Below are 12,286 nucleotides of genomic sequence, written 5' to 3'. Positions count from 1 at the left end.
AATTTCCTCATCTCCTTCATTCCTGGCTCCAAGAATCTGAAGGCGGACGCCCTGTCTCGACAGTTCCTTGCAGAGGACAAGTCTGAAGAGCAGCTAGAGACGATTATTCCCTCTAGATGTATTCTGTCCGCCAACTCCTTTGACATCATGGACAAGATTCAATCCGAGAAATCACAGGCTCCGATGGGGTTCAAGGTTCCGGAGGGAAGACTCTACACAGCACCCCAACACCGCAAGAGAGTTCTCGAGTGGTGCCATTCCTCTAAATCGGCATGACATCCAGGGATACGGAAAACCAACGACCTTGTTCAACGTACCTTCTGGTGGCCAGAGAGGGCTAAGGATGTGGAGGAGTTTGTAAAAGCGTGTGGCACATGCGCTCGCAACAAAGTACCCCGGGTCAGACCAGCAGGCCTTCTCATTCCTTTACCCATTCCAGACCGGCCCTGGAACCATATTTCTATGGACTTCATCGTAGAGCTCCCAAACTCCAAAGGGATGAATACGATTCTTGTGGTAATTGATCGTTTTTCCAAACAGACGCACCTTGTTCCCTTGAGGGGTCTTCCGAATTCCTCCAGGCTTGCGGATGTTTTCGTTCAGGAAATTTTTCGTCTTCACGGAGTGCCTGCAACCATCGTCTCTGATCGGGGGTCCCAATTTGTGTAAAGATTTTGGCGAGCTTTTTCCCGAAAATTGGGTATTTCACTACAATTCTCCTCGGGATACCACCCACAGACCAATGGGCAGACGAAGAGGGCCAACCAAAACCTGGAACAATACCTGCGATGTTTTATAACCGATACACAGGATGACTGGGTGGATCTGCTTCCTTGGGCCGAGTTTGCTCTTAACTCCCTTCGCAATGACTCCACTCAGGAATCTCCCTTCTTCATAAATTGTGGCTTTCATCCTTCCCGTTTACCTTTCTCCTCTCTATCCTCAGGAGTACCAGCGGTTGACAAGCGTATCTCCCGGCTGAAAGACTTATGGCCACAGGGAGACAGAAACTCCAGGCAGATCGCCTTCGACGCCAGGTTCCGGAGTACGCCCCAGGAGACAGGGTTTGGCTTTCTTCCAGGAATATCCGACTAAAGGTTCCTACCATGAAGCTAGCACCCAAGTTCCTTGGTCCCTTTCCCGTGGTCAGAAGGATTAATCCTGTGGCTTATCGCTTGCGCCTTCCACCCTCGATGAAGATGCCTTCAGTCTTCCATGTATCTTTGCTTAAACCAGCATTTCAGAGTCCTCGCTTTTCTAAGACGACTTCTCCTCCACTTCCCCTTCTGATCCAAGGTCAACAGGAGTACGAGGTTCAGTATATCCTGGATTCTAGGATTTCCAGAGGAGGAGTACAATACCTGGTCCACTGGAGGGGGTTCGGACCAGAAGAACGTTCATGGATTCCCCACCGGGATCTTCACGCACCTCGACTCGTCCAGGCTTTCCATCGTAAGAATCCCTCCAAGCCATGTCATGGACGCCCGGAGGTCGCCCCTGAAGGGGGGGTACTGTCACGACCTGGGAGTCACGCCGCCCTCGGCGTGCTCCTCACTTACCCGCGGTCCCGCCGGGCTCTCCTGCGCCTTGTAGCGATCCTCCCTCCAGGACGCCGGTCGCAATCTTGCCTAGACGCGCGCCAGCACTTCCCTTCTAGTGTCGGGTCTGGGCGTGTGTCTGGTCACGCGCCTGCAGGGACGGCCACATGGGGGCGCGCCCACATAGAGGAGCGCCAGCCTCTTAAAGGCATATCTCCCATTTGTAATGCTGCAATCAAATGCATCTGTTCGTCTACTCCCTCCTCCAGGAGTTCCTCTGGACCTATCCCTGCCTCAGTCTGGCCCATTCACACACCCCCACCTTGCTTCTCGGGCATTGGACCCTCTTGCCTATATATACCCTGCAGCTTCATTAACTCATCGGCTGAGCATAGAACCAGTTGGTCTCATCACTCTCTGCCTCCCTAGTTCTGTCCTATCCTGTCTTGTTTTGCAGTCTTCCTCGTGTAGCGAACCGGCTTCCTCTACGACTACCCGCACCTCTGGCACCCCGGACTTGGCGAACAGCACCCTCTACCATCCGTACCTCTCCTGCCCGACTCGGACCCCCGGACCACTCTACTCTCAAGACGTGCCCTCGTGGCTGTGGGTGGCGTTATATCCTATCCCACCTCAGCACCGCGGTCCCGCCTCGTTTGTGGTGAGCTCATCCTGACATCCAGCCACTACTGTTCGTGTACAAATCCCTTTGATAAAGTTGCAGTATTGTGACGAAACGCGTCAGGGACGTAAAATGACGACATTACGTCACCACGTTGTCTGCGTGCTTACGACCGGAGCATGCAGGATCAGAATTGAGGCCTACTCTGATGACACATTGCGTGGAGGACTTCATTTGATCGCGGAAAAGAACGGACACTGTCGGATGCACAGCACAAGGGTTCCAGTTGGATTCCAAGACATCACGGGACGGCCTGCATCAGTGGTGATATTGTCACAAATTGCTCATTTTTCACTTATACTTTGTAAGTGTTTTTAATCCCCCTCACCAACCCCTCCCCATTAAACTGTACAGGATCACACTATGGGGCGTGCGCTCTCTGTTTTGTTTTTGTTTCTATAGAATTTGCCTTGGAAGTGGTTCTTCCATGTGAGAGCAGCCGTGGACCCCTGGATCCTGCAATCAGTTCCTGTATAACCAATCAGGATCATATTTGGGGTTTGGACTATTACAATTGGACATTTTATTCATTTAATATTTCAATACTATTGTATATTTTTGTAATAGAGTGTTCTATCTAGTTAATATTATTATCAATTATATGTACTATAGGATTGTTTTTTATCATTGAGCATAGTAATTTTTAAAGGTTATTCAATTGTTCACTGGTTTATAAGTGGCGCTACTATATTCATCTCTTTTCTGGATATATGTATATATATATATATATATATATATATATATATATATATATATATATATATATATATGTATATATATATATAGTCATGTGAAAAAGAAAGTACACCCGCTTTAAATTCCATGGTTTACATATCAGGAAATAATCACAATCATCTGTTCCTTAGCAGGTCTTAAAATTAGGTAAATACAACGTCAGATGAACAACAACAAATGACATATTACACTGTGTCATGATTTATTTAACAAAATAAAGCCAAAATGGAGAAGCCATGTGTGAAAAACTAAGTACACCTTATGATTCAATAGCTTGTAGAACCACCTATAGCAGCAATGACTTGAAGTAATCATTTTCTGTATGACTTTATCAGTCTCACACATCGTAGTTAGGAATTTTGGCCCACTCTTCTTTGCAACGTTGCTTCAGTTCATTGAGGTTTACGGGCATTTGTTTATGCACAGCTCTCTTAAGGTCCAGCCACAGCATTTCAATCGGGTTGAGGTCTGGACTTTGACTGGGCCATTGCAACACCTTGATTCTTTTCTTTTTCAGCCATTCTGTTGTAGATTTGCTGGTGTGCTTGGGATCATTGTCCTGTTGCATGACCCAATTTCGGCCAAGCTTTAGCTGTCGGACAGATGGCCTCACATTTGACTCTAGAATACTTTGATATACAGAGGAGTTCATGGTCGACTCAATGACTGCAAGGTTCCCAGGTCCTGTGGCTGCAAAAACAAGCCCAAATCATCACCCCTCCACCACTGTAGTTGACAGTTGGTATGAGGTGTTTGTGCTGATATGCTGTGTTTGGTTTTCGACAAACGTGGCGCTGTGCATTTGTTATGTCTTTTTCTAATTGTACTGTCATGAACTTTAACATTTAACATGCTAACTGAGGCCTGTAGAGTCTGAGATTTAACTCTTGGTTTTTTTGCAATTTCTCTGAGCATTGCACGGTCTGACCTTGGGGTGAATTTGCTGGGATGTCCACTCCTGGGAAGATTGGCAATTGTCTTGAATGTTTTCCACTTTTGAATAATCTTTCTCAATGTAGAATGATGGACTTTAAATTGTTTGGAAATGGCCTTATAACCATTCCCAGATTTATGGGCAGCAACAATTGCTTCTCTAAGATCATTGCTGATGTATTTCCTCCGTGGCATTGTGTTAACACACACCTGAATGCTCCAGACCAGTAAACTGCTAAAACTTTGGCTTTTATGGAGGTGGTCACACTTGCTGATGATCAATTAATCAAGGGCATTTGATTAGCAGCACCTGTCTGCTACTTAGCATCTTAATTCCTATGGAAGCAGTAAGGGTATTCTTAGTTTTTCACACATAGCTTCTCCATTTTGGCTTTATTTTCGTTAAATAAATCATGACACAGTGCAACATGTCATGTGTTGTTTTTCATCTGAGGTTGTATTTATCTAATTTTTAGACCTGCGAAAGAACAGTTGATTGTTATTATGTCCTGATATGTAAAACCATGGAATTCAAAGAGGGTGTACTTTCTTTTTCACATGATATGTGTGTGTGTGTGTGTATATATATATATATATATATATACTGTATGTAATGCACTTTCCCCCACCCCCTTGGAGGATGTGTGGCTACGGTGTGTGTGTGGTGTAATACCTGTGGCTCACAGGAGGTCTGAGCCTCCGCTGCAGGGAGCCTGGGGTGTATACTGGTACAGTGTTCTTCAGCGCCTCCATCTGTAACTGATTCTACTGTGTGGAATTACCCGTTACAGGACCTATATATATATATACTTATACAATAACCACACACTGGGTAAAAGATAAAATAACAGCTTTACTACAGAACGAGAGTATATCTACTGGTTACCGCCTACCCGCCAGGCCTCGCACGGCCGTAACCACCCGCCAATTGTCCCACACTCCTGTCCACAGTCCCCACAGTACCTGACGGGGCCCTCGGGCACCCAACCACCCTGGTGTCCACAAGGAGATAACCCCTCACCCTTATATGTGGTCAGCGCTGCCACTATAGTTAGGGTGACCAGATTTTCAAAAATGAAAAACCGGGACACATTAAAAAATTATTTATAAAACAAATAACATCACGTGACGCACCCCATTGCCATGACAACGAGACACTGACATAAGGCGGTGACATGTTGCCATGACAATGTGGCATCACATGATGCCTCGGCGCCATAATGCGTCCTGTTGTCATGACCCACACACACTTAGAGCCACTGACCGACACACACAGAGCCACACACACACACACAGAGCCACACACAGAGCCACACACACACACACAGCCACACACAGAGCCAAACACACACACAGAGCCACACACACACACACAGCCACACACAGAGCCAAACACACACACAGAGCCAGCCACACACAGAACCACTGACCCACACACACATAGAACCACTGACCCACACACACACAGAACCACTGACCCACACACAAAGAACCACTGACCCACACAGAGCCACACACAGAGCCACACACAGAGCCACTGACACACACACAGACCCCCACACTCACAGAGCGCCACACACACACACTCACAGAGCCACACACACTCACAGAGCCACACACACTCACAGAGGCACACACTCACAGAGGCACACACTCAGAGCCACAAACTCACAGACACACACACACACACACACACACACACACACACACACACACACACACACACACACACACACACACACACACACACACACACACACACACACACACACACACACACACACACACACACACACACACACACAGCCACACACACAGAGCCACACACACAGAGCCACACACACACAGAACCACTGACCCACACAGAACCACTGACCCACACACACACAGAACCACTGACCCACACACACACAGAACCACTGACCCACACACAGAGACACACACAGAGACACACACAGAGCCACTGACCCACACACAGAGCCACACACAGAGACACCCACACAGAGAGCCACTGACCCACTGACCCACACACAGACCCACACACACTCACAGAGTGCCACACACACTCACAGAGCACCACACACTCTCACAGAGCGCCACACACACTCACAGAGCCACACACACACACACACACACACTCACAGAGCCACACACACACACAGAGCCACACACACACACAAACACACTCACAGAGCCACACACACACTCACAGAGCCACACACACACTCACAGAGCCACACACTCACACACAGAGCCACATACACACTCACAGAGCCACACACACTCACAGAGCCACACACAAACACACTCATAGAGCCACACACAAAATAACAGAGCCACACACACACACACACACACACACACACACACACACAGACCCACACACACTCACAGAGCACCACACACACACTCACAGAGCAACACACACACACACACACACACACACACACACACACACACACACACACACACACACACACACACACACACACACACACACACACACACACACACACACACACACACACACACACACACACACACACAGCACCACACACACACTCACAGAGTGCCACACACACTCACAGAGTGCCACACACACACTCACAGAGCGCCACACACACACAGAGCGCGCCACACACACTCACAGAGCCACACACACACACTCACAGAGCCACACACACACACACTCACAGAGCCACACACACACACACTCACAGAGCCACACACACTCACACACAGAGCCACACACACACTCACAGAGCCACACACACACTCACAGAGCCACACACACACACACACACACACACACAGAGCCACACACACACACACACACACACACACACACACACACACACACACACACACACACACACACACACACACACACACACACACACACACACACACACACACACACACACACACACACACACACACACACACTCACAGAGCCACACATACACTCACAGAGCCACACTCACACACAGAGACACACACACAGACAGAGACAGAGAGACACACATACACACACCTCTACCTGCTCTGAGAAGGAAGCAGCTCAGTGTTCTCTGTCCTCCAACCAGTCCCCTGCGGCCCGGCATCCTGCAAAGCCCCGCCCCGGCTTCCTCCAACCAATCCCCTGCGGCCTGGCATCCTACAAACACCCGCCCCCGGCAACCTTCAACCAATCCCCTGCGGCCCGGCCGGCATTCTCCAAAAGCCCAACCCCCCGGCATTCTGCAAATCCTCACCTGCTACCGCATCTTCTCCTCACCGCCCGCGCGCTGTCCCCGCCACCTCGCGCAGCGCCCCCGCATCGCTCGCCACTGCATCCTGCTACAAGAAGCGGGACCAGGGCCAAAAACCGGGACATTACCGGGACGGACCGGCAACCGGGACAGGAATGAAAAAAACGGGACTGTCCCGGCAAAACCGGGACAAATGGTCAACCTAACTATAGTGTGTGTTGTGCACTTGTGCGTGGGGTCACACACTCACAGAGCCACACACAAACACACTCACAGAGCCACACACACAATAACAGAGCCACACACACACACACACACAAACCCACACACACTCACAGAGCACCACACACACACACACACACACACACACACACACACACACACACACACACACACACACACACACACACACACACACACACACACACACACACACACACACACACACACACACACACACACACAGCCACACACACACTCACAGAGCCACACATACACTCACAGTGCCACACTCACACACAGAGCCACACACTCACACACAGAGCTACATGCTCACACACAGAGCCACAAGCTCACACACAGAGCCACACGTTCACACACAGAGCCGCACACTCACACACAGAGCCACACACTCACACACAGAGCCATACGCTCACACACAGAGCCACACACACACAGAGCCACAGAGCCACACACCCACACACACGCAGAGCCACACACTCACACATAGAGCCACACACTCACACAGAGCCACACACTCACATATACACACAGAGACACACACACACACAGACAGAGACAGAGAGACACACATACACACACCTCTACCTGCTCTGAGAAGGAAGCAGCTCAGTGTTCTCTGTCCTCCAACCAGTCCCCTGCGGCCCGGCATCCTCCAAAGCCCCGCCCCGGCTTCCTCCAACCAATCCCCTGCGGCCTGGCATCCTACAAACACCCGCCCCCGGCAACCTTCAACCAATCCCCTGCGGCCCGGCCGGCATTCTCCAAAAGCCCAACCCCCCGGCATTCTGCAAATCCTCACCTGCTACCGCATCTTCTCCTCACCGCCCGCGCGCTGTCCCCGCCACCTCGCGCAGCGCCCCCGCATCGCTCGCCACTGCATCCTGCTACAAGAAGCGGGACCAGGGCCAAAAACCGGGACATTACCGGGACGGACCGGCAACCGGGACAGGAATGAAAAAAACGGGACTGTCCCGGCAAAACCGGGACAAATGGTCAACCTAACTATAGTGTGTGTTGTGCACTTGTGCATGGGGTACCAGCCGGGAGTGTCCGCCCCCGGGCGCGCTGCATCTTTCGGTGGGGTACACAAACCCAATGATGATCCGCGACTCCGGTGCTTCCGCCTCAGCAGGGTCTGCACACTCAGTAGTCTCCAAGCATAATAGCACAATCCCTTACTCAACTCTACACTATATTGAAGAACCCCCTTCCTTTCCTGGGGAGTGGCTTGTAAGCCGGCCTATTCACGGTCATAGTCCCCCCTTACAAACACAGGCAAGCCCTGAACTTTATTGAACATGCAAAATGAACAATATAACATACTCAGCATAGTTTACTGCTAACACTACCCATATAATAAAGGGGACTTACTGTACATTGTTATGAGGCCAGGAAATCAGATGTCCCAGGAGACTTGGCCACATATGCATCTTACAATTCCTTTAGCGCCAGCCTGTATATTGTTATAGTACTATATGCATATCACAGTTTAGTGAATAGCAGTTTCTGGCAAAAAATGCGATTTTGGGATTTGTTTGGCTTTACGCACATCTTGTTTTTCCAGAGTGTTATAGTACTTCAAAAAGCCGTTTTAGTGAAATTCTGCCCTGCTATTGGAGCTTTCTGAATAGCAACACAGGCAATATCGCACTATAAGGGCATTTATAGTGCTATAAGTCACTTATTGAAGTTTAGAGAATGAGCCCCTGTGTGACTGCTATTGCTCACGTCTCTTGGCATCTCTCTGCTTATGCACATGCTGCTGGGCCTCCTTGCCGGAAGGGCTGACTCAGAGTCTTAAGAAGTCCATCCTGAGATCACTCAGGCTCCCTGGAGGACTGCCTCCATGTGCTGTTGCAGCCCCTTAAAAAATCCTCCCTTCGTCCACAGCCTTTCCTATTGGATGCTTATCTGTCTATCATGGGCCACATCCTTCTGCCTCATAAGTGACTGCCTGATGCAGCACAGCATGCTGGGAGTTGTCGTGGTCCTATTGCAGCCAGGGGCAGTGTATGTGCGTCTGCTGCATGCACTTACAATGGGGTTACACCACAATTTAACAAATATGTAGCCAGGTCCCCTCTGACTCCCCTGTTTCCCCTTTCTCCCTCACTCACCCTCGTTCAGGTAGGGGATGCTGCGGGGGGTGAGGGAGCAAGTGGCTCTTGCACTAGGGCAGGTTACCCCCTAGGCCCCAGCTAGGCCCAACTCCCTTCAGTTTGTGGCGGCTCTAGGGAAGGCCCCTGCAGTTAGGGACTTTGCCCTGTTAGCAGTCAGTTTAGTCAGGGACACAGCTGCAGTGCTGCGTGCTCTGACAAGAAGGGTCAGTGTTGCAGTTGTAACGGGTTTTGTGAACCGGTCTGACCCCCCCAATCTCATATTGGCCCCTGTGGTCTAACCATTCCCCATTATGGTGTAGTGTCTGGTGGTGCACCTGTTGGCTACAGGACTCCTGAGTCTCCCGCATGATGGTGTGTGGGGATTTGCCAACCCAGACAGGCAGCTGAGGTAGTGTGCTGAGTCCTACCTATATCCAGTGCAGCGCCTCCACCTCATCAGGGTCCCTTCGGTCACTCGGGGATGGTCCTGGCGAGGAACTCCTCTGTGGTGCCCCTCTCCGTGCAATAACTCCACACTTGCACACGAGAGTGTTGTTAATCAAGGACATCTTTATTTGTACGGTGGGCCAGCTGCCCTCCACAATGGGTGTAATCAGCCCTCCATTGTTCAGCTGCTTCCCTCTGAAAGGTTCCTCCGTTTCTAATAGAGATGCTTCCACCTCTCCCCTAAGGGAGATTCACCAGCTTCTCTGTCTGCCTTGTGCTGCCAGACTCACAGCTCTGCATCAGACTACTGCAACAATATTGCAGACCTCCATGTGCCTCTTACTGAACAGAGGCAGCCCAACAACAGGAACTGAACTAACTTTAGACAGTGCTGTGTCTTATATCACCTAGGAACAGGCACATCTCTGATGTCACTAACCGTGGACACCAGCATGTTGTCACTTCCTATGGGACATATGACACCTCACCAGGGTGTGAGGGCAAACCTCCATGATAACTACTGGCATTCCTGCATACTTACCAGGTTTACTGCCAGCATGAGAAAGAGATATGTACACCAATTTTACACATGGCTACACAGTGAATCATTCTCTGCAGTAGCAGAGACAGAGACTGTCTGAGTGGTGAGGTCATCAGGGGGAGACCATCCACCAGGAGGAGGACGCCATCGCTGAGGCTTTGGCGCTGGATACAGACGGGTCCTCTTCCATTGTTCTGCGGTACCCGGGTGCAGGAGCACCGGGCAGGTATCATTCAAATCACCAAGTGCACCACCTATACACTTCATCTTAGTGGGCAGCGCTGTTGCACACTTGGGTGGGATGTGGGACTATTGGTGACTTTTGGGGACTCCTGAGTACACAGGGTGTGTGGGTTAAAGCCCTGCAAGGTGACCAGGTAGTTGTGCCTAGTAGTGTTATAAAGGGACACTGTCTTATTGTTGATGTATGCTGTATTGTGTTTATCTGCCCCTATAGTAAACCTGTTTTATATATACCTTTGGTGTATGTGGTTTATATATGTGGGTCCTGTGCTAGGGGTCATTCTACCCTTAGAATCCTACACAGGTGGAGGCGCTGTTTATGTAAGATCGTTCCAGCCAGGCTCTCACTGGCAGAGGTTCAGGCCTCTTGTGAACCTGATGTGTAAAAGCACCACACACCTGGTAACATTCATATAGGTTCCCCTTCACATGCACTCTATCTGCGATTGGGGGGGAATATGTGTTACAAATACATTATTTATTGGAAAAAGAAAAAGCAACAAAGAGTCCTCACAGTTTATAATTTCTCCCCATCCATTAAATACTTTACAAAGATAAGTACTTTTTGGAGTTCTTTACCACTATAACAGCAGAATTGAAACTGTTCATATAACCCTTGTGTATTGTGTCAGATAAAATCACTCTGGATGTTTTCTGGTACTTGTGACTATTTTTATTTGAATGTGGGATATATATATATATACGTAATGTAATAATATTTTTATATTTATACATGAAGCTTATTCATCAGTCTCTTTCTATTTGTATTTATTGCTGAAGTAACGCACTGTCTTGGTATTGTATGTATTTATTGGAGAGTACAGGCAAAAAGTTAGTGTTTTCCCTTCTGTAGGTCCTAACACTACTCACAAACATTCTGTTTACCTCCTCTTGGCACATATATATGCGTGGTGGGTTTTGGTTCTGAGTTTATAGGTATAATGTTTATCAATCTCAGTTGGTATTAACTGTTTGGAGGTTTGTAACCCCTCCTTCCTGATTTTAAGCTCACCCGGCCGACTTTTAAATGGTAGGTCTGGTGATGCATCCTGTGAATGACTATTCTATTAAGACTTGTTCCTCCAATAGATAGGTAAAGTGAATGTTTGCAAGTAGTGTTAGGACCTACAGATGGGCCGTACTGTGATGAGGTTGTAGGCTTAAAATACCTTGGCCACAGAATTAAACTAAAGACTCTTGCTTATGAGAAGATAAACAGATAAGTATTTAACTACATAATTTGTCATATTGGAGGGAGTGCTGGGGCTTTTTGTCTTTTATATACTGTACAGGGATGTGGATACCTTTCTTTGGATCCTTACACATCTTTTTTTCTCCTCACATTCTAGAAATTAGCCCGCTCTCTCCCTATGATGGAGTGTTGCCCCTGTAAATGGCTGAAGGAGAGACGGGGGTCCCGTAAACTGGTCCTAGTGGTGGTTTCCATTGCTCTGCTGCTGGATAGCATGCTTGTTACAGTCGTTGGTATGTTTGCATGTTTTCTGGCAGGATGTGTAGCTGAATGGGGAATTTGAGAAGCTAACTCAAGTTGTAGACAAATGACAATGAGGGAC

At 48.8% G+C, this 12,286-nt stretch overlaps 1 protein-coding gene across 1 annotated transcript in view; it reads left to right on the top strand.

Annotated features, from left to right (window-relative positions):
• Window positions 1–12,286, top strand: part of LOC142494519 (chromaffin granule amine transporter-like) — a 96,481-nt gene that overhangs the window by 25,861 nt on the left and 58,334 nt on the right. Inside the window, exon 2 of the mRNA XM_075598995.1 lies at window positions 12,062–12,197. Coding sequence (XP_075455110.1) covers window positions 12,083–12,197 — 115 coding nt within the window. The 5' untranslated portion in view covers window positions 12,062–12,082. The remainder of the gene's footprint in view (window positions 1–12,061; window positions 12,198–12,286) is intronic.

This window comes from Ascaphus truei, chromosome 5 (genome assembly GCF_040206685.1).
Source record: "Ascaphus truei isolate aAscTru1 chromosome 5, aAscTru1.hap1, whole genome shotgun sequence".
Taxonomy (NCBI): domain Eukaryota; kingdom Metazoa; phylum Chordata; class Amphibia; order Anura; family Ascaphidae; genus Ascaphus; species Ascaphus truei.
This window is presented reverse-complemented; position numbering and strand designations above follow the sequence as displayed.